The sequence below is a fragment of the Podarcis liolepis genome (genome assembly GCF_965112155.1).
Source record: "Podarcis liolepis genome assembly, chromosome: 14".
NCBI lineage: Eukaryota > Metazoa > Chordata > Lepidosauria > Squamata > Lacertidae > Podarcis > Podarcis liolepis.
In genome coordinates this window covers 13,831,354-13,855,012 of record NC_139569.1, presented here as the reverse complement: position 1 = coordinate 13,855,012, position 23,659 = coordinate 13,831,354, and the positions used below count along the sequence as shown (strand labels likewise).

Sequence of the window (23,659 nt, the reverse complement as noted above, 5' to 3'; positions counted from 1 at the left end):
ATAATTCAGTCGTTGCTGTTATCAATAGTGTTTGCTTCTAGGTAGGGATGGGGAAGATGGGTAAGAGATTCAATTCATTTCACCCTACTTAATTCACACTTTCAGGAATGATACACAGACCATAACACAGCCATCCTTCTAAACTCCTACTTCTCTGAATTTTGCAATGCACTTCTCTGGCCAAGTGGTATGGACAGAAATGCACATCCTAGGGTAAATGTGCATTAAAAATGCATATATTAGAGAAAATAACATACAGTAAGCACTTGTATTAGGGAAGCTTGCTTTGCAAAAAATGTGTGTATTTGCAAAATAGCATAAAAAGAAGTATATTGGTGCTAAATACGTAGTCTGTGTGAATTTCTTGTAGGAGTCCAACATGCCACATTCTCTCATCCCCCAGATCAAAATTGACTTCTGATTTCTTCTATGCTTCTCTGGCACAAATGACAGTGAGAACATAAGAGCATAATTTGAGCCCGTTGGATCAGGCCAATAATCCACCTAGTCCAACATCTTGTTTTCACAGTGGTCCACTGGATACCTGTGGGAAGCCGCCAAGCTGGATGTGAGCATAGCAGCATTCTGCTCCTCTGTGTTTCCTGACGGTGGAGGTGGAACATCGCTCTTGTGGCCAGCAGCTGCTGATTGCCTTCTCTCCCGTGAATTTGATCAGACTTGAAAGACTCATTATCCCCACATTCATTTGCTAGAGCCCTGACACTCAGGCATCATTGCACCTGAAAACGTCTCCAAGCCGCACTCCTTTAGTATCCTTCCATTCTATCACCAGGTTCTGCTGACTTCAATCCTATTTCCTGCAGACTGAAGCAATACTTTGGGTCCCCACCCCCATTTTTATATTTTTTGGACATCCTTCATTTTGTGAAATCTGCTTTGATCTCTCTCCATCTGCTATTCCCGACAACAGGCAAATAGATTTCTGGTTTTTAAAATAACTTCACTGAGCTGTCGATGGCTGCAGACGGAAGGAGAGGTTTTTTTATGGCCATTCTGAGCCAGAAAGCAGTCTTTCAGGGTGGAAAATGCTGCCTCCATCAGCTTTAGCTATAAGGACTAAAAAATAATTTGCCCATCGTCTAACACAAGCAATTTAAAAAGCAGAAGGCATTGTGGCTGGAAGAAAAAGACATCAGGATCTGCCTTGGTCATCTTTTGATAATATCTTCTTAAAGTCGTGTCTACAATCTGCTAGGAGGAAGAGTTGTCAGTTCTGCACATCTCCACAACAACTTTTCACGATTATTATTTTTTTAAATAAAAAGGGTCTTTATGAAAAGTCATCAGCATTTTTAGGGTGGATTTCTTCTAATGCACATTTTTGTGTGTGATTTTTGCCTAACCAAATGCATTTCTGCAAGGCAGGTTTCCCCAATTGGACGCATTTTGGTGCATCATTTCAATAAATCAATGTGTTGTTGTTGTTGTTTAGTCGTGTCCGACTCTTCGTGACCCCCTGGACCAGAGCACGCCAGGCATTCCTGTCTTCCACTGCCTCCCGCAGTTGGTCAAACTCATGTTAGTAGCTTCGAGAACACTGTCCAAGCATCTCGTCCTCTGTCATCACCTTCTCCTTGTGCCCTCCATCTTTCCCAACATCAGGGTCTTTTCCAGGGAGTCTTCTCTTCTCATGAGGTGTCCAAATTATTGGAGCCTCAGCTTCAGGATCTGTCCTTCCAGTGAGCACTCAGGGCTGATTTCCTTCAGAATGGATAGGTTTGATCTTCTTGCAGTCCATGGGACTCTCAAGAGTCTCCTCCAGCACCATAATTCAAAAGCATCAATTCTTCGGCAATCAGCATTCTTTATGGTCCAGCTCTCACTTATGCAGCCTTTAACACAGTATCTGCATTTGGGCATCCAAGCGGCATAAAAAATTAATAAATGCTGTAACAGCAACAATAGCAGCAATGTGTTTTCTGCACATGACTTGGCCGGAGAACCTCATTGCAAATCTATATTCAGAAAGTGTAAATTTGGAAGGATGGCTGTTTTTCAGTACACATATTACATTGGACCATAGCAAGAGGCCTTATGCCGTGTCACCAGACCAGTGGTCCATCTAGGCCAATATTGTCTACACTGGCTGGCAGCAGCTCTCTGGGAAGATTTGTTCCAGAAGGTGTGAATGAAGTAGGCTTGCCTTTAAATGAGAAATGAATCGAATTCCATCCCTTTTAGTGAGACCCTGGCCTCCTACCTAACCTGATTGCCTTCTTTAGCATCTATGCCTCACCTTTGCCAACCCGGGGCCCTCCAGATTTTTTGGACTACAACTCCCATCAGCCCCTGCCACCACACGCTGATGGGAGTTGTAGTCCAACGTGTCTGGGCGGGCACCAGGTTGGCAAAGGCCAGGTTAGACTTTGGTTAGGCCGAAGCTGAGCATCTGACTTTGTTTTATCTGAGCTGCCCTGCTGGTTCTGGGCCCGGCGATAGCAGCCGCCGAGTGAATCATTGATGCCATGTAAGGACAATGCTGTCTATAAACCGAATTGTTCTTTTCGCTGAAATGATGCTTGTTAATATTGACTGATCTTCGCATCCTCACCCCCCCCATGACAGGTTTCCGAAGGCAGGAAATGTTCCCATCTCCTTATTTGATTTTATTGCAAGATATAAATTTCTCCTTGCCCCCCCCCCATCCTTCCTCTGTTCCCATTGCGGAGGGAGGAGAGAGGGATTGCTTAGCAACCAGATTTAAAATAAAATAAAGAAAATCGATAAACTTCCACAGAAAAGCTACAAGCCAAAATTTGATTTGTGTGCTTATTTATTTAATATTAAAAAGCCCTTTCCTCTTAGTTGCCCTCCCTGACGAGAACTCGGCACATCACATTCTTATTCAGACTGCATCCGTTTCACAGGACCGAGAACATTTTGATGTAGTGTGTTTTTAATCAGGAGTGGTTTACCATATATTCACACGTGTGAAGCTATGCGGATTTAAACTGACTTGCATTATGGCTGCATTATGACGAAACAGGTATAGCCATTCCAGCAAACATCACCAGGCTTAGGAGCCATTCTAACAGCAGTGGTTTTCTCTGCCCATCAATTGAACCTGGCCCATTCGGGTGAGTGTGGCCCCAGCAACATCAGCTCTGCCCTTAGCCACTCCCCACCTACTTCCCTACTTACAACCAGTCAAGCAGGCTGGCACTGGCTGCCAGCTTCCACCTCCTTAGACCTAGAGGAGATGGGCATCTGTTTATGCTTTAATTGAGATCCTTGCATTGCAGAGGGTTGGACTAGATGACCCTCAGGGTGCCTTCCAACTCTGCAACTCTAGGATTCTAGGAGTTGGCTCTGCTTGTCATTGCTTCTTGCACCACCTAGTGTTGGCCTCCCATCCCACCAAAGGAACCCAGCCGACACCGGGTTGTGATCCCCTTTTGTTCTCCCAAGGAAGTTTGAATTACAGTGGTACCCATAGCTGTCAACTTCGCCCCTTTCTTGAGAGGAATCCTATTTGGAATAAGGGAATTTCCCTTTAAAAAAGGGAAATGTTGACAGCTATAGTGGTACCTCGGGTTACAGACGCTTCAGGTTACAGACGCTTCAGGTTACAGACACTTCAGGTTACAGACTCCATTAACCCAGAAATAGTACCTCAGGTTAAGAACTTTGCTTGAGGATGAGAACAGAAATTGTGTGGCGGCAGCAGGAGGCCCCGTTAGCTAAAGTGGTACCTCAGGTTAAGAACAGTTTCAGGTTAAGAACGGACCTCCAGAATGAATTAAGTTCTTAACCAGAGGTACCACTGTATTGCATAATTCTTCGTGTGTGTGTGTGTGTTAAAAACCCCCACAATTAAACCAGGGCTTAATTATATCCATTTTTTTTAAATTAAAAAAGCATACAGTGGTACCTCGGGTTACAGATGCTTCAGGTTACAAACGCATCAGGTTACAGACTCTGCTAACCCAAAAATAGTACCTCACGTTAAGAACTTTGCTTCAGGATGAGAACAGAAATCGCACAGTGGCGGAGCGGCGGCAGTTGGAGGCCCCATTAGCTATAGTGGTACCTCAGGTTAAGAACAGTTTCAGGTTAAGAACGGACCTCCAGAACAAATTAAGTTCTTAACCCAAGGTACCACTGTACTAGAATAATAGACTGGTAAGGGACCCAAGGGTCATCTAGTCCCACCCCCTGCGATGCCCGCATCCCAGCTCAAGTCACCACGCAGCAGCCTTGCCGGAAGAGAAAGACACGAAGAAAACTGGTCTGAGCAACCTTAAGCCTAAAACTCCTTGCTATATCGGGGACCCCCATCTCTCTCTCTCTCTCTCAGGGTCAGGGTGTAGGAAGGCGCCGCGGCCGCGAGGGGTCGCCGTCGGGCAACGCTCTGTCCTTGCGGGAGGTGGGGTGGAGCGCGGGGTGGGGTGGGGTGGGGTGGGGGAGAGAGTTGGATTAATTTTCTCTTTTCCCTCCCTTATTAAAGGCAGAATGCTCTCTCCGGCTGGAGGAATGCGGAACCTTCCCCCGTGCAAAGCAGACGGGCTGCTACTGCTTGCAGGAGTGATGCTGAAAGGGCAGGAGGGACGGGGAGGGACGCCGCGCTCCCCTCGCCCCCACCCCTAAGGGCTGCTGCCAGCAGCGCAGGGGGGGGGTCCTACATGAAGCAGCCCCCTCCCCGAAATCGACAACCCTGCCCTCTCCTCCCCCTCCCTCCCTCCCTCCCGCCACCCCCCCCCCCGGCTTGTAAGCCTCTCTCTCGCTGGCAGCTGAGCTCTATGAAGATCGCTTAGGACAGAGTGGGCGCTGCTTCTCCCCCCCCCCAACACCTGCCCCCCACCCGCAACGAGCGCCCCCATGGCGAAGGAGAAATATAAGAAGGCTCTGCTGGAACTGCTCCGGAGGGAGGGCAACGACGTGTGTGCGGACTGCGATGCGCCCGGTAAGGCGGAAAGGTGGGGTGGGGGCGCGTGGTGGTGATGGGGGGGTCCTTTCTTGGGCTGAGCTGCGAGGTGGGGGACGAGGGAGGGACACCCCGGAGGGAGGTGGTTTTTTGGGGGGCAGGCACCTGCTCCTCGCAGCAGTCCAGCCCCTACCCCTCCCGCACCCCAACTTTCCTTTAACCGCCCCCCCTCCAGCCTCCTAATCAAATTGCTCCCGGGGCTAAGGGTGGGGCGCTAAATGGGTCTCCCTCCCCGACCCTGTTCCTCAGCCTTATCTTGGAGGGTGGTAGATGACTGGGTGAAGCTCCTTCCTATCTTTCTTAACCCGCCCCCCCCCCCGCCGCCACCCTCCGGTTTCCCCATCCTCTTTCTCCTCCTCTTCTCGGTCTCTGCTAGGCTGTTGCAAGATTCAGGAAAGAGGAACCGGTAGCCGGTGGAAGGGAAGAGCGTCCTCGCTGCGCTGAGAAAGGGGGGGGTGGATATCTGTAAGCTGAGTATATGGAACCCCCCCCCCCAAAAAAAAACAACTTCCAGAGAGGAAACTCAAGTCATCCCATTATTCATTCTTAGAGAAAGTGTGTGCTCTGTCCAAGGCTAGCCCTACTCCGAGTAGACCTATTGAGATGAATGGCTCCAGTTTGCTGCTTTAATTCATGACCCTGAGCCAGTTACAGCAATTGAAACACAATATGAAAAGCAGTTTGACTTACTATTGCAGAAATAAGGTTAGCCATGCCCTTTTCATTTCAGTGAGTAGGATTTGCACTGGAGATATAGATGATAGCTATAGCTTTGGTGTGAGTGTGATCCAGTGCCAACTTAAATGACAAAGGGAATCGAAGCATTGGGTGGAGAGATGATCTCTGAAATATGCTGGGAGTCCTACATAACAATCTCTTTCTCTCTGGTTTTGTTGGGAGTCAATAGCCACCTTCATTGGGGTGGGAGGTGCAGTCTGTTTTCCCACCTAAAGAGGGTGTTTGGTGTCAACTAAGGATGCCAACTTATCCAGGGTAACCTGCGCCTGTCATTGATCTGAATGTGCTGAAAGTGGCAGGATAGGCATCTCACAGCACAGAAAGGGTGCCCTTATTGGCTGTGGAGGACTGACAGCAAAGTCTGCATGGAAGCTGCAGGAGTGTGTGTGTGTGTTGGTGGCAACCTTACAGCTTGTGGAAGAGGTCAGGCACCCCCCCCCCCAACATACTATGAGAAGAGGCAGGGAGATGTCTCTCTTGACTCAGGCGACCCCTCCCCATCCTCTCGCTTTCTCCCTGGCTTGAGTTGGAAGTGTTGATGTCATACCAAATGCTACTTTGGGACTCAAGCTGTACGTCTGCTGCGAACTGCAGTGCAGGCTGCAGTTCCTGAAAGAAGCAGGATGCAAGCATGCCTGTTTAAACTGGGAACGACAAGGCAGGAGCTGATAGGCTGGAGGGGTGGAGAGTTGCACAAAAGACAGGAGGGGGGCACAGAAATGGACCCAAGTAAACCTAATAAGCTTATTTTATATCTTCCAATCTGTGGAGCCTGGTTGATGGGAATGCAAGGGACGCTGCCCCAGCAACCTCAGACTGACCTTAGGCTGTGTTTTATTAACACCTTAGAGTGTAGTGAATTTGCTGGTTCCCTCTGCCCCTTGGTTGTTCACATCAGCATGGCTTTGTTAGTGTTAGCTAAAGTGGTACCTCAGGTTAAGAATAGTTTCAGGTTAAGAATGGACCACCGGAACGCATTAAGTTCCTAACCAGAGGTACCACTGTACCTTATTTTACAAGGTGTATTATACTGTGTATAAACTGCATTATACTGATTTACTGTAAATTTTGTTCCATTTAATCCCTGCAAGATGGCCACAAATATAGCTTGGCTTATACAGCGGCCAATAAATAAATAAATACAGTGGTACCTCGGGTTACGAATGCTTCAGGTTACAGACTCCGTTAACCCAGAAATAGTACCTCAGGTTAAGAACTTTGCTTCAGGATGAGAACAGAAATCGTGCGGCAGCAGCGGGAGACCCCATTAGCTAAAGTGGTACCTCAGGTTAAGAAGATTTTCAGGTTAAGAACGGACCTCCAGAACAAATTAAGTTCTTAACCCGAGGTACCACTGTATGTTTGCATACAAACTAGGGGGACGTAGATGGGCAGGGATGACTTCACCCTACACAGAAGTGCTCATGCCTTGGCAGGAAACAAATCAAGGCTTCCCAATCATTGTAAAGCTTGTTTGAGAAATGACACATCCAACAGTAGTCACAGAATCATGGAGCTGGAAGAGAGCCCAGGGCCATCTAGTCCAGCCCCCTGCAATGCAGGAATCGTGGCCATCCAGTCTCTGTTTACATACCTCCAACAAAGGAGAGTCCACCTCCTTTGCTAATCTTTTATTGCAAGGATCCATAGGCCCTTTTGGAGAACTGTTGTGTGTCAGCAATGGATTGAAACCTGGTGCTTGAAACTCAGTGAGTGCACAATCAACAGGAGGGTGCACACAGGGGCAGATTGGGCCCGTCAGCTTGGAAGGGGAGCCCGTCCAGGAGAAGGAAAACTGGTCCTCAACCTCCACTGCCTTGCATTCATTCATGAGAAAGGCTTGGGGAGTAAACCCTGAGGAACAATCTGTACCCGCTATCATTCAGGACACCTTTGGGAGAAGAAAAGGCTAAATAATAATAATAATAATAATAATAATAATAATAATAATAACAACAACAACCCATCTAGCTGGGTTTACCCGGCCACTCTTGGCGGCTTCCAACAAAGATTAAAAATACATTAAAATGTCACACATTAAAAACTTCCCTGAACAGGGCTGCCTTCAGATGTCTTCTAAATGTCAGGTAGTTGTTTATAATAATAATAAAAATGATAAGAATTTATTATTCATACCCCGCCCATCTGACTGGGTCTCCCCAGCCATTCTGAGTGGCTTCCAACCAAATATTAAAAACAATACAGCGTCAGACAGTAAAAGCTAGCCTACACAGGGTGTCTTTTAAAAGTAAAATAGTTGTTTATCTCTTTGACATCTGATGGGAGGGCACTCTACAGGGCGGGCGCCACTACCGAGAAGGCCCTCTGCCTGGTTCCCTGTAGCTTTGCTTCTCGCAGTGAGGGAACTGCCAGAAGGCCCTCGGAGCTGGACCTCAGTGTCCGGGCTGAATGATGGGGGTGGAGACGCTCCTTCAGGTATACTGGGCCGAGGCCTTTGAGGGCTTTAAAGGTCAACACCAAGACTTTGAATTGTGCTCAGAAACGTACTGGGAGCCAATGTAAGAGCAAATCCTACACAAATTTGGAGTGGAGTCCCTAAGACATCTTGTACACCTCCTTCTGGCAACTCCTGCATCTAAGCTGGTGCCCAGCATATTGCCCTGCTTTCCTTTGGACGATACCTGTGAGGCTGAGAGGGGTGGTCTTGACATCTGGGCAGCCCAGGACCTCCAGGACTGGGCTCCAAGGAGGTCACTTCAGTGCTGCCAACACTGCAAAAATAGCATGGGAGGCAGCAGAGAACACAGCCTTAGCCAGTCCTCAGCTGTCTGCCTTCCTACTTAACCCCAGTCCAGGGGGTGACACTGGTTTTCAGCTTCCTCCTCCTTAGTCTCAGTGTTGCCAGCACAGAACTCAGCAGAGAGGAGGTGGATGGGGACCGAACTCCAGTTAGATTGCTCTGCCCGTCCTCCTTGTTGTCCTCCCTGCCTTCTGCCCTCTTGGCACCAGCCTCCACTGGGTTAAATCCCTGGCATCTCCATATACGGCTCCATATACCTTTGACTGAAACCCAGGAGAGCCCTTGCAAGCCAGCATAGACAATAGATGGGTCTGACTCAGTAGAAGGCAGTTTTCAGTGCCCGCTCTGACTGGCAGCGGCACCTGTAGGGTTTCAGGCAGAGATGGGAACTTTCCAGCTCAGCTGCCTCGCCCATTTAGCTGGAAGTCTGGGGAACTGAACCTAGGAGCCCTTTTTTACTGGTCCTTCACTGTGTGGCTGCTTCCATCTTTTCATTGCCCTGCCTTGCCTAGGAGAAGGCCTCCTGCCCTTGCAACTTTCCTGCCAGGCACTCCTTCACCAGCAAATATAATAAACACACAACACTGCTCTGCAACTGTTGGCAGAGACCTCCGAGAGGCACACGGCACGCTGAACTTTGCTCCACAACTTGAATGTGTACCTGTGTTTTTTAAAAATAAAGGCAAACAAGAACCCATCTGCTCCTGACTGCATTGCCGGGTTGCCTTTTTTAAATAAGAAAAAATCTGCAACTCACTGATTTTAAAACAACACAATTTATAAAAAATTGTGGATTATATACTCTGATGAACAGTAGAACAACACAAATTTGTTTCTTTAGGGCAGGGAGTAGGGGATGCTTTGAGTCTGGGGGCCACTTTTTGTTCTGGGCAACCTCCTGAGGGCCACCTCTCAGTGGTGGGTGGGGCCAGAGCAAAAGTGGGTGGAGCAACCAAATTAATTGTATAGGCTAGTTCCTACACATAAACAATGCACCTGGCTTTTTCCTCCATCTGGGCAAACAAGAGTCATTCTCAGAGTTCAAGGACACATTCCAGGCAGGCAAAAGTCCTGGAGGAAGGTGTGAAGCGAGGCTGGTGAGAGGCATGGCCTTGGGAGGGTCCCGAGGGCCTGGTAAGGATGCCTGGAGGGCCACATTTGACCCTAGAGCCTGAGGCTCCCCCATTCCAGTCAAGGAAAAGGACTGATGTTCTGTGTTCAGAAGGTTCTTTGCTCCCTGGCATCTCCAGGGAGAGCTGCAAAAGTCGTCCTTCTTGAAAACCTGCCAGTCCATGTAGATAGCACAGACCTAGATGGGCCAATGCACTGACTTTTTATAAGGCAGTCTGTCCATCCTTAGAGAAAAGGCAGGACCAGTGGCGTAGCGTGGGGGGGTGCAGGGGGGGCCGGCGGTACCGGGCGCAACATCTGGGGGGGCGCGCTCGCACTCGCAGCTCTCTGCCCCTACTAAAATCCACGGGTTAGGGGGCGCAAATTACTTGCCTTGCCCCGGGTGCTGACAACCCACGCTACGCCACTGGGCAGGACAAAAACATGGCCAGCCCTATCATTAGGCAGAGTGAGGTAACGTCCTCAGGCACCACATGCATGAGGAAGAGCAGGGAGCTACAAACACCTAACTCATACAACATGTGCCACCAGGGGGAATGTGGACTCCTCCGCCTTTGCTTCTGATTGGGGGCGTTTTGTGATTTAGATGACTGAACAATCTCGTGTTTGGCACAATCCCACTAAATATGACTTTATTTGGCAATGTTCGTGATCATTTGGCATGTTTGCTGCAAATATGAACGTTGTATTCCACTGTGGGATATATTTTACGCCATTCATTCTTTTTAAAGAAGATGATGATTTTATTCTTCCTGCTTTTACGGCTGTTTTTTTCTTTTAAAAATTACTTTTAGCTTGATGTTTTGTTTGTTTGAATAAATTGGGGCAACCCAGCAGTGGTGTAATGTGGTTTGCCGGCGCCCGGGGAAGCTCGGCTGAGTGACATGGCCCTTGTGGGCAAATACCCCTGAGGAGGATGCAGCAGCCATGTGCCCTTTGACCCCAGCCTTGCAAAGGGTGGTGGGAATGGGAGATTGGCAGATAGCTGAGATGAGCCTGTTGACGTCCCCTCCCCACCTTCTCACTATATAGAAGGATCTGGCAACTTCTGTTTCAGTGTATCTGAAGAAGTGTTCATGCACACGAAAGCTCATACCAAGAACTAACTTAGTTGGTCTTTAAGGTGCTACTGGAAGGAATTTTTTTATTTTGAATGTAACAGTAATGCTTGGCGCACTCCCAGATGTGGTCAGGCTTATTCTGTGGCATTTGCAACCCTGCTGCCCATTCTGCTGAGTGGGATCTTGGGCTTCTGTTTTTGATGGCACTGCTGGTCAGCTCCGATGAGCTCTGGCAAATACATCCAGCCACTTCCCCTGAATTCTTGCATTGCGGCTCTATGAGCCTGCTGCCTCCCTCTGCTTCTGCCAGCTGATGCTTCCATGTAACCTTATTAACCTGACACGAATGACATCTTGCTGGGCCCGGCTTGAATCTGACTGCAGTGATGACCTTGTTGAGCTTTGCCTTGCCTTTCCTGATCAAGAACTTGTGTAATTCCCAAGCCACGTGCTGTGAGAGAACTGGGAGCATGCCATGAAAACGTGATGTGGCTCCAGGCTTAGAAGGCTCCCCTGAGCCCCAAAGGCCTGCCAACATAGGGGCCTGTCTGCTGTGTCTCTGTGACTACCTGTTCTAGCCCTGCCTTCTTCTAGCTATGTAGCTGTTGCTGGGGGACAGACTTCTTCTGTTGCATCTCTGTAGTGGGCAATTGGCTTGCTCTGAATGTGGAGGTGCAGCAGAATGTGTGCTCCTGATTGTTTTCCATCCTGTAGTAACCTTGGGGAAGCATCACAGAACAACTAAGAAAACACAACATTGTGTGGATGGCCTCAAATGCACTATTATTGTATCAGTAACATTGTGCAGAATACACACATGTCTGCACCCCATATTTAACGTTCTATTGCACCATGTTAACTGTGATGGAATACTCTGGACAGTGGTGTACTGTGAGGTGGTTGCCCCAGGCACAAAATTGTTAGGGGTGCAAAATTTCAGCACCTTTTGCTGCCTCAATACAGCTGCATGCTTCTGTTGAAAACAGCTTCTCCAAGTGAACCAGGAAGTCACCTCTCCAGACAATGGAACAACTCTTCTTTTCTTATCTCTGCAGCTGTGATCTCCTGGGTGGTGCAGATGCCATTAGGGAGTTGAATGCACATGTGTACTCCTTCTGTTTCCCTCCCTCCCATCCCACATCCGCTCCCCAGGCACCGGCAACCCATGCTACACCACTGATCCTGGGAACTGTAGGTTGCTGAGGGTGTTGACCTCACAGAGCTGCAGTTCCCAGCCCCCTAAACAAAGTAAAGTTCCCAGGATTCACCATGACTGTAAAAGCAATATCATAGTGCTTTATGTGGGTGTTGTGGGTGTGGCCATATATCCACAAAAAGCAAACGAACGAAACCCACCCGTCCAGAGGGGCCCTAAATAGTAAACGCCTTCTCTGATGTAGTTGCTTATGTAGCCAAAAGGACACCACATGTGCACACACACACACACAAGGGGTGGGGGAATACCAGCAGCCTCGGTGGAAGCCCAAGAAGTACCAAAAAGGGGACTCCAAAAACAGCCCAGTGAAAACTGCACGTGCTCAGTGGAGATGGAATGCTAGCTGGCAGATCTGCTAGGAAAGAAATGGGAAAACTGGGGAGGGGTGAAACGGAGTACTCTGCCAAAGGGCATGGAGGGTGGCCGGCTGGAATCCCGGACAAGAGCACACTCCACACTACAATAGTAGTAGTAGTAGTTGACATTAGAGTAATGTAAAGGTAAAGGGACCCCTGACCATTAGGTCCAGTCGTGGCCGACTCTGGGGTTGCGGCGCTCGTCTCGCTTTATTGGCCGAGGGAGCCGGCGTACAGCTTCCGGGTCATGTGGTCAGCATGACTAAGCCGCTTCCGGCGAACCAGAGCAGCGCATGGAAACGCTGTTTACCTTCCCGCTGGAGCAGTACCTATTTATCTACTTGCACTTTTTACGTGCTTTCGAACTGCTAGGTTGGCAGGAGCAGGGACCGAGCAACGGAAGCTCAACCCATCGCGGGGATTTGAACCACCGACCTTCTGATTGGCAAGTCCTAGGCTCTGTGGTTTAACCCACAGCGCTACCTGCGTCTCTTGACATTAGGGTAGAATGGGATATTAGAGCAGATCTCTCCTGCTGTGTTTTGCCTCCCATTCTCACAATGCATTTCTCTCTCCCGCACCACCTCTTACAATGACTATGGTATAATAACACTTTTTTATTTTTATTTTAAAACAAATTGTCCATTAGTCATTCCCCTGTCAGTTACCACTGTGGGGCTTTCCCCACTTTCCCTTTTTCTGCTGTTCTCTTGCTTATCAATACATTCCTAGAAAATTTAATGCGTCTGAGATTCTGCATGGCTTTTAATGCCTTTGTCCACACAGCAGCCTCTCCCCAACCTGGTGCCTTTCCAGCTGTTTTGAACTTTTTGGGAATTGTACCCAAAACATCTGGAAGGGGACAGGCTGGGGGAGGCTGCTGGAAAGCCTCGGCAGCAGATGATGCTCTGAAATCCATGGGCACTCCCCGTGATTTCAGATCACTTTGGCTTCATTCCTTTATTACTTCTGTGGCTTGAGAAAAGCAAAGACCCAACAAAAAATGAGCCATCACATTTGTAACCTTTTCAAGAGTCAGAAACAGCAGAACTAGAAACCCCTTGGTGGGAAGGGAAAGGAAACAAGTTGGATCCTAAGTCCTTTATCATAAACTCCAGGCTTGAGCAAAATGCCCTCTCATGTTGATGGGTCCCCTGAGGCTTACCTAGTGAGTAGCAGCAATAGCACTCCATGGGTGACTCCGTGATTGAGAACCCAAGGGGGTCATGCACTGGCTTAAAGTGGGATACAGTGGTGGCTTGGTTCCCGAACAGTTTAGTTGTCGAACAAATGTTCCAGTAAGTGTTCCAGTTTGCGAACGTTTTTCGGAAGCCAAACATCCAATGTGGCTTCCACAGATTCCAGTTGAGTGCAGGAAGCTCCTGCAGCCAATCGGAAGCCGCGCCTTGGTTTTCAAATGGTTTCAGGAGTCGAATGGACTCCTGGAACAGATTAAGTTTGAGAACCAAGGTACCACTGTATCTCTTTTGCAGCACTCTGAAATTCCAGTCCAAAACAGGGATTCAAGATCCACGAAATCAAAGTTTGTGTATGCACAGTGCATTTAAAGAACACCATGCCCCGCCCCAAGAATCCTGAGAACTGTAGTTTGTTAAGGGTGCTGGGAATTGTAGCTCTGAGGGGTAAACTCCCGTTCCCAAGATTCTTTGGGAAGATTCTTTGGGGGGAAACTATGTGCTTTAAATGTATGCTGTGTATACAGCAAAAATGGCACTTGTCCAGTCAGATATTTGTAAGCTCCGAAGCTGGAATTCTGTTCAGTGGTGGGAACTAACCTGGTTCAGATGCCTGTTCTTCTGAGTTAATTACCTCTGTTGGTGATTCCTCTTGCATTGGCTTATTAGTGTTTTTCTAGGGATAATAATGTTTTACGGCGTATTAATTATCTTCTGTGTTCTGAAACTGCTTGAATTCTGCCGGGGGAGGTGGTGGCTCCCATTAACTGGGAGCCTCAAGAGCTGAGTGCCTCCTTTTCATAAACAGTCACTGGAAAATTGGGGTCCTGAACTTGAAAATGTTTTAGGCACATAGCTACATGATCATGTTGGCATGGTGATCTTGAGGTGGAATAAGTGCCATTAAGCTGATTAACCACGTGTAGAAGTGACAAGGACCAGCAATTTCCACGCACACTCTTGACAACCTGGAAATGCAATAGGATGGCCTTTTTGATAGGTCTATTTTGTATACGGGATGCGGGTGGCGCTGTGGGTTAAACCACAGAGCCCAGGACTTGTCGATCAGAAGGTGGGCAGTTTGAATCCCTGCGCCGGGGTGAGCTCCCATTGCTTGGTCCCTGTTCCTGCCAACCTAGCCGTTTGATAGCATGTCAAAGTGCAAGTAGATAAATAGGTACCACTCCGGCGGGAAGGTAAACGGCGTTTCCGTGCGCTGCTCTGGTTCCCCAGAAGCGGCTTAGTCATGCTGGCCACATGACCCGGAAGCTGTACCCCGGCTCCCTTGGCCAATAAAGCGAAATGAGTGCCACAACCCCAGAGTCGGTCACAACTGGACCTAATGGTCAGGGGTCCCTTTACCTTTACCTTATTTTGTATAGAAAGATTTTACTTAAAACTCACTATGTGCTGGCACACAACCAAATTCCTTAGCAGTTTCTGTCAGCTGGGGCCTTTTTCCAGAGCAAGACAGTGGCTAACAGTGCAATTATATCTTTCTTTACTTGGAAGTAAGTCCCATTGAGCTGGCAGCCCATGCAGATATTTAAGAACAGGTGCAATATGGCTCTGACTAACCGCTCCATTTAAAAGCCAAGTCACTGTATCTTGCACTAGTTCATAGGCATCAGCTCCTATGGGCTAAGGTGTGGGTTTGTTTGTTTTAAAAATTCTTATTATTTCCTTTATATCTTCCAGATCCAGACTGGGCATCTCATACTTTAGGAGTGTTCATCTGCTTAAATTGTTCGGGAATCCACCGCAACATCCCACATGTCAGCAAAGTGAAATCTGTCCGTTTAGATGAATGGGACAATGTGCAAGTTGAGGTATGTACAAAGGAAAGGATGTTGTGTCTTTTAAGGGGTGGGGGACAGACCAGGACTTGTAACAAAATGGACTGAAATGGTTTCTTTTCAGAAATCCAGCCACTTGGTTTCATTCCCCCTCCTACCTGATTCTCCATTGGTTTGCACATTACAGTGGTACCTTGGGTTACATACGCTTTGGGTTACAGACTCCGCTAACCCAGAAATAGTACCTTGGGTTAAGAACTTTGCTTCAGGATGAGAACAAAAATTGTGCGGCGGCAGCAGGAGGCCCCATTAGCTAAAGTGGTGCTTCAGGTTAAGAACAGTTTCAGGTTAAGAACGGACCTCCGGAACAAATTAAGTACTTAACCCGAGGTACCACTGTATTGCTAAAACAGCACACACAAGAATCTTGGTTTAATCATGCTTAGGATCACATCAAAGCTGCTTTATTTAGGGGCAGGGGAGTGATTATCTTATCTACCCACTTTTTTGTTTAAGTTTTTGAGGCCCTATCCCATGCTGCTTTAAAGTAAATATAAAATGTCACGAGATCTGACCATAGATCTCCCACAACCCTAGGCAAGGAAGGATCTGTCCCTTTAGGTACTCTCAGTTTCATTTTCTCTTGGGTTGCCATACACCCAGATTTTCCTGGACATTACTTTTATGTGTGTGTGTTTTTCAAGAAAAAAAAGCTTAACAACTCTGGGAACTTAAAAAAAAAAATCTCAATTTGTTGGTGTCCGAATTATCACTTCTTGAATTATGGCAGCCCTAGTTTCTCATTTTCCCATTCTTAAATCCAGTTCTCTACACTTTGCAGCACTTTGAAGATTTTCTTCTACTTAATTTATCATGAGAATTCACCAGCATTTTAATGTGAATTCTCCTAATAAATACACATTTTGCACGCAGTTTTGACTGATGTGCACATTTGTGCAAAGAATTTTCCCCAATACCATACATTTTTGTTTGTTATTTCATTAACATAGTAATTTTAATGTAATATGTACATTTTTAGAAGCTTTGGGTGGAGATCTGCCTCGCAAAATTCAGATGAGTGCGAATTTTGAGCTGTACTGTTTCCGAAAGTGCAGATTCCATAAATTTGGCTTTCATATAACTACATGACAACAGCAGCTGAAAAAACAGTGAGGGTTATGCCATTGCAAACACAATATTCCAATAGCCTTCTCATCAAAACACTGAAAATCCATATATCGCACTTGGAGGTAATTCATATAAACGCCAAGAATCAGTGAATAGATTCCACTTTAACAACAACATCTCTGTAACTGTCATTATATTCTCTAAATCTGATTTAATAACTTAATTTAGCTGTTACTATATAATCTCTTATTTTGTTGTACCATTCTTTAATTGCTGAAATTAAAGCCCTTCTCTAATTGTTTGCATATAAGGTATTGGCAATTTCTAGCATATAGATTCAACTTTATATGCAAACTGAATCAAATGTCTCCATGGTTTGGCTGTGGGTAATCCTTAATTCTCATATGCAGTGGTACCTCGGGTTACAGATGCTTCAGGTTACAGTCGCTTCAGGTTACAGACTCCGCTAACCCAGAAATAGTACCTTGGGTTAAGAACTTTGCTTCAGGATGAGAACAGAAATCGTGCAGCAGCAGCGCGGTGGCAGTGGGAGGCCCCATTAGCTAAAGTGGTGCCTCAGGTTAAGAACAGTTTCAGGTTAAGAACGGACCTCCAGAACGAATTAAGTTCTTAACCCCTGAGGTACCACTGTAATTGTGTGTAAAAAGCTGCAAAAGTCATTGTACAGGAAAGCTTGTATGGTGTTTTATATCCCTAATGTCCCCCTCCCTTTTACTTACATACGTAAGTATATGTAAACTACTTTATAAAATAAACTCTGCACCTGTGTTCATTCAGATCAAGAATTATAGCAACCTATCTTGTTGTGAGGAGGGCTTTTTGTTCAAAAGAGCACACTTGGCAGTAAAAAAACCTTTGTTGATTCTCTGGAAATAGATCTCAGTTGACCTTCTGCCCATCTCTGACATAGCAGCCCTTAAAAGTGAGGGAGGAATGATTAAAATACACTCTGTTGAGCAGGACTGGGGCAATTTTGGTTCCCCCAGATTTTTGTTGGACTACAACTCCCATCATCCTCAGCCCGACTGGTTTGGGATGGTGGGAGTTGTAGTCCGGTAACATCTGGAGGGCCAAAGCTGCTCCAGCCCTGATAAGGAACTTGGGCAGGGAACCTGCAGTCCTCCATGTTGGGCTGGGGAGGTAGATTCCATCATCACCTGTATGGTCCTAGGCTTCCCATCCCTGCTATAGAATTAAGGAAATTGGATGGCAAATTTTCATCTCTCTCTCTTAAACCAAACTTTTCTCTTGCAGCTGATGGCTTCTAGCGGAAACAGCGTGTCGAAAGCAAAATACGAATCGAAAATCCCACCATTTTATTACAAGCCAACATTTTTGGACTGCCTGTAAGTACCCCTCCCCCCCAAAATATAATTTTGCAGCGGTGGGAAAAGCCGTGCATGCAGCTGCACCATCTGCAATTTGTATTTTGCTTGTTTCTGCTGAATTTTTAATCCCTTGGTGGGGCTTGACTTAATAAAAAGGCCCTGAGAATCCCTGGCCTCTGCAGATGCTTTGGGGAGCTCAGCACATCGCAGTGCCTCTTCAGCAAATAACTTCTCTTATGCCTGGATGTTTCAGGAGAAATCAATGGCTTTGCTTTCCTTTCCTTATTTCGGACTGTCTTGGGTTATGAAAATTCCAGCTGTGAGCAAGTTTAAAAACAAAACAAAGCACTGGTTGTTGTTGTTTTTTAAAAATCACCACTTTGAGTTACAGTGGTACCTCGGGTTACATACGCTTCAGGTTACAGATTCCGCTAACCCATAAATAGTACCTCGGGTTAAGAACTTTGCTTCAGGATGAGAACAGAAATCGCGGCGTGGCAGCAGCAGGAGGCCCCATTAGCTAAAGTGGTGCTTCAGGTTAAGAACAGTGCCAGGTTAAGAACAGACCTCCGGAACGAATTAAGTACTTAACCCGAGGTACCACTGTATTTGTTTAGAAAGATATATCCCACTTCATAAAATAATCTCAAAGACCCAGTTCGTACATAACACCAAGCCACACTTTGCAATGAGCCCCATGGAGATGTCTTGGCAGGGCTGGTCAAAATGGCAGGAGGAATAGAATGGAAGTGCAGAACTGAATCCTGGGAAGGGACCCAGTGGACAGAGAGGAGCTGATTTAGATATTGGGGAGGACTCTTTTGCCTTTGACTACTCCTATTATTAATAATAATAATAATTTATCTATACCTTGCCCATCTGGCTGGGTTTCCCTAGCCACTCTAGGCGGCTCCCAGTAAAATATTAAAAACACAATAACACATCAAACATTAAAAACTTCCCTAAACAGTTTTGCCTTCAGATGTCTTCTAAAAGTCAGATAGTTGTTTATTTCTTTGATATCTGATGGGAGGGTGTTCCACAGGGCGGGCGCCACTACCGAGAAGGCCCTCTGCCTGGTTCCCAGTAGCTTCGCTTCTTGCAGTGAGGGAACCGCCAGAAGGCCTGAGTGTCCGGGCTGGATGGTGGGGGTGGAGACGCTCCTTCAGGTATACTGGGCCGAGGCCGTTTAGGACTTTAAAGGTCAGCACCAGCACTTTGAATTGTGCTCAGAAACATACTGGGAACCAATGTAGTTCTTTCAGGACCGGTGTTATATGGTCTCGGCAGCCACTCCCGGTCACTAGTCTAGCAGCTGCGTTCTGGATTAGTTGTAGTAGTTTCTGGGTCACCTTCAAAGGTAGCCCCACACAGAGTGCATTCCAGTGGTCCAAGCGGGAGAAACCAGAGCATGCACCACTCTGGTGAGACAGCCCTTGGGCAGGTAGGGTCTCATCCTGCGTACCAGATGGCTGCCCTGGACACAAATTTGACCTGTGCCTCCATGGACAGCTGTGAGTCCAAAATGACTCCCGGGCTGCGCACCTGGTCCTTCAGGGGCACAGTTATCCCATTCAGGACCAGGAAGTCCTCTGCCCCCACCCGCCCCCTGTCCCCCCCAAAACAGTACTTCTGTCTTGTCAGGATTCAACCTCAATCTGTTAGCTGCCATCCATCCTCCAACCACCTCCTTAGCAATACACCTGTCTAGTTGCCTGGCCTGAGTAAGAATTCATGCAGGAGAGTAAGCAAGGGTTTGCTTCTGAGCTTGCCCATGACATTCATTCCTGCAGGGCCATAGTTTGCCACCTCTCAGTTTCAACGGGACTTTCTCAAGCCTCTCTGGTTCTCTGTTTTCCCTCTCTCTGCACAACCCTGTCAGTCTCTGAGTGGAAAACGCAGCAAAAATTCCTTTCCCGCTTTTGGATTGAACCCAGCGAGCTATTTGTAGCTTCTTGGAAGCCTCCGGACATAACATTATTTATGTTCCTTTCTTAACGCCCCCCATCCCCACTTAGCTTCTCCCGGGATAGAAAGGAGAGGGAGAGGAATGGACTGATACCCAGCTGAAGCTGCTTGCGTCTTGAGCTTTGAGTCAACAGGCACCTCTGTTGAGGTCTAGTGGCTTGTAGGGCCAATTTGGTTAGCAGCATAAATATGGGGCTTGCTGTCGATCCTGGTGATGTAGTGATTGACGCAGGTAGGAAGGCTCTGGCCCCTGGGGTCTCCCTTCCAGCCCCCAGCCTTGCCTCCTCAGCACTTGCCGCTATTTTTAAAAAATGCTTTAAGAAAATTTTAAAAAGCTTATAATGGTGCCGAAGGATGGAGAAGGGCAGAGAGGAGCTATTCTGCCTTGGTCAGACCGCATCTGGAATGCTGTGTCCAGTTCTGGGCACCACAATTTAAGAAGGATATTGACAAGCTGGAACATGCATGGAGGAGGGCAACCTTATGAGGAATGGTTGAAGGAGCTGGGTATGTTTGGCCTGGAAAATAGATGGAGAGGAGATATGATAGCCATCTTCAAATAGCCTAAGGCAGGGGCCAGCAAACCGTTTCAGCAAGGGGGCCGGTCCACTGTCCCTCAGACCTTGGGGGGGGGCGTACTATATTTTTTGGGGGAAATGAACAAATTCCTATGCCCCACAAGCAGTGGCATAGTGTGGGGGGTGCAGGGGGGGCCGGCCGCACCGGGCGCAACATCTGGGGGGCGCGCGCTCGCACTCGCAGCTCTCTGCCCCTACTAAAATCCACGGGTTAGGGGGCGCAAATTACTTGCCTTGCCCCGGGTGCTGACAACCCACGCTACACCACTGCTCACAAATAACCCAGAGATGCATTTTAAATAAAAGCACACATTCTACTCATGTAAAAACATGCTGATTCCTGGACTGTCCGCGGGCCGGATTTAGAAGGCGATTGGGCCTGACCCGGCCCCCGGGCCTTAGTTTGCCTACCCATGGCCTAAAGGCTGCCACATGGAAGATGGAGCAAGGCTGTTGCTCTGGAGGGTAGGACTCGAACCAGTGGCTTCAAGCTACAAGGAAGGAGAATCCAACTGAACATCAGGAAGAACTTTCTGGCAATAAGAGCTGTTTGATAGTGGAATGGACTCCCTCAGGAGGTGTTGGACTCTCCTTCATTGGAGGTTTTTAAAGCAGAGGTTGGATGGATGCTTTAGTTGAGATTCCTGCATTGCAGGGGGCTGGACTAGATGACCCCCAGGGTTTTTTAAATCTGTGTTCATACAGCATTATCCAAAAGCATACACATCCTGTACTTCATTAATGAATACCTATGTTTGACGTGTTCTCAAACCAGTTTAAGACGGACTAGAGCCTTTAATCTGCTCCTAATTCGTCTCTACTCAAGGCGTGAATGCCTTTGTATAGGGCAGAGACATCCCTGCCCCATCAATGCCCACTGGTGTATACATAAACAGAAACGAATCTGACACTAATGAAGCCATGTTGATGTGAACAGCAGCAGATGAGGGGAGCTGTGAAACACAGGGGGGTGGGGAGGACAGACACCATTGTGCTCCAAGGCGATGATTTGAACACACACACACAGTTTCCAGTGGATTGCTCAGGGTTAAATGAAGTAAAAAAATTGCAGACTGCTGCATTCTCAGGGCGTGCGTGAAAGGAAGCGGCCGAGTTAAAATTATATTTGTTGAAATATTTCGCTGTGCTGCAGGAGCCCTCGTAAAGGGCTTTTTCAGGAAGCCTGTGGTGAGCCAAAGAGGGAAGCAGAGCAGGGTGGAGGATATACTGCATAAAACTTGGGGTGTTAGCAGCCGGGGAGCTGGAAGGAGCCATGTTTTGTGATCAAGACTGACTAGCATAGCTCAGTGGCAGAGCCCTTCCTTTGCATAACAACAACAACAACAACAACAACAACAACAACAACAACAACAACAACAATTTCAACCTCGCCCATCTGGCTGGGTTTCCCCAGCCACTCTGGGCGGCTTCCAACAGAATATTAAAATACAATAACCTATTGAACATTAAAAGCTTCCATAAATAAGGCTGCCTTCAGATGTCTTCTAAATGTCAGGTAGTTTGACACCTGATGGGAGGGCGTTCCACAGGGCAGGTGCCACCACTGAGAAGGCCCTTTGCCTGGTTCCCTGTAACTTGGCTTCTTGCAGTGAGGGAACCGCCAGAAGGGCCTCGGCGCTGGACCTCAATGTCCAGTATACCTTCAGGTATACTGACCGAGGCCTTCAGGTATACCGTATTCAGAGGCAGAAGAAGATGTTGAACATAGGAAGTTGTCTTAGGCCCCATCTGTACTATCTGAGGAAAGCAGTGCTGTGCCTCTTTAAACAGTCATGGCTTCCTCCAAAGAATCCTGGGAGCTGTAGGGTTTTATTTTATTTTGGGGTGTTGAAAGTTGTTAAGAGACTTCTCTGCTCCCTCACAGAGCTACCAGTTCTCAGAGTGGTTTAATAAACAACCCCTTTTCCTAGGGAACCCTGGGAATTGTAGCTCTGCGAGGCGAAGTTACTCAACCCCGGTTTCCAAAACAACACATGAACTGTCGTTCAGCAGTTCCTTGAAATTTGTGCACCTCCGAATTTTGAGTGTGGTTCCCCGGCCAAGTAATTTGCACCAGAACCAATGTAGTAGGGTAACGTGTGCATAAAAGAAGGGAAAATATCACACAAAAATCCATCATTTTAAAAGAAAGTGCCTTGCAAAGATGTGTATGTTGGGTAATATTGCGAACAAAAAATATGTTGCCTTAGTAAAAGGGACTCACTTGGAAAATGGTGGACTCTCATTCTTCTTTAGCAGCATTACAGGGGGTTGGACTAGATGGCCCCTGGGATCCCTTCCAACTCTACAGTTCTAGGAGAAATTCTCACTAAAATGATGATGTCTTTACAGGAAGAATTGGGTTGGGGTTTTTTTTAAGCAAACTGATGTGGAAATGTAGAGAACTGAACTAACGATTGGAAAAATGAGAAACTCAGAGAAACCGAAACTGGCAGGTTTGCCCATCCTTGTCTTTAACCTGCACTTTCCAAAGAATTTTCCCGTCACCTTCCTTATCATACAAAGTCCGGTCTTTTGGGGAAGTGGGTTTGTTGCGCAATGCCTGTCAAGCGACTATAATGGCCCAATCTGAATTTGCCAGCATGTGATTCAGTCCTACCCAAAATGAGCGCCAGTCTGGAAACATCTGCAGCCTGAGAAAGACATTGCCTCCTGGGCCAGCGTTTCAAAATCTAAACAGTGTGCGATGCTTGCAAAGTTTTATTGTTGTAGCTGGGGAGCCGACTTCTATTTATTTCTCTTTTTTAAAATCAATTGTGTATTCAGAGAGGGAATCTGTTATATTTCCCCCCCTCAAGATGTTAAGAGAAGAAACAGAAATGGAACCAGGATTCCAGTTCTGTTTTAACTTATTCCTGTACAGTGCTGCTTTCGATGCAGAATTAATACATTCCTGTCTGATTCCCGACCATATATCTGATCCCCCCCACTTTTTCCTTTATTTCATTTTTCACAGGCTGCTACGGGAACAATGGATCAGAGCCAAATATGAAAGGAAAGAGTTCATTTACATTGAGAAGCAGGAGCCTTACTCTGCAGGTAGTTGGGCGAAGTTTTCTGAGTTCAAATGTTTCTATTTATTGTTCAAAGGTATCATTTAGCGGAATTTGTTTAAAGGCTCGGTTCAGATGCAGTGGGAAGCCATGGTGCTGACTACAAAAATTAGTACTGGCAAGCATCTAGCTTATGCAGCCCCCTCCTCTCTCCCTCCTTTTTCAGTCCCCAAAGAATGAGGCTGGAAGGAAGCCATAGTTTCCCATGGTGTCACACTTCCTCAAAGCCCAAGGAAAATGTGGTTTGCTTAAACCAGGGTTTCCCAGACTTGGATCTCCAGCTGTTTTTTGGCTACAACTCCCATCATCCATAGCAGTTAGGGATGGTGGGAATTGTAGTCCAAAAACAGTTGGAGACCCAA

General features: G+C 47.2%; 1 protein-coding gene across 2 annotated transcripts in view; it reads left to right on the top strand.

The window, feature by feature from the left end:
* The first annotated feature begins 4,450 nt into the window (after positions 1 to 4,450).
* Positions 4,451 to 23,659, top strand: part of ADAP1 (ArfGAP with dual PH domains 1) — a 69,707-nt gene continuing 50,498 nt past the window's right edge. For both annotated transcript variants that reach the window (XR_014518923.1, XM_083474491.1), the window contains exons 1-4: positions 4,451 to 4,924; positions 15,103 to 15,233; positions 17,604 to 17,695; positions 23,201 to 23,283. Coding sequence is in view for 1 of the 2 variants with exons in the window: in XM_083474491.1 (XP_083330617.1) it covers positions 4,840 to 4,924; positions 15,103 to 15,233; positions 17,604 to 17,695; positions 23,201 to 23,283 (391 nt within the window). In the remaining variant the exon portion in view is untranslated. The remainder of the gene's footprint in view (positions 4,925 to 15,102; positions 15,234 to 17,603; positions 17,696 to 23,200; positions 23,284 to 23,659) is intronic.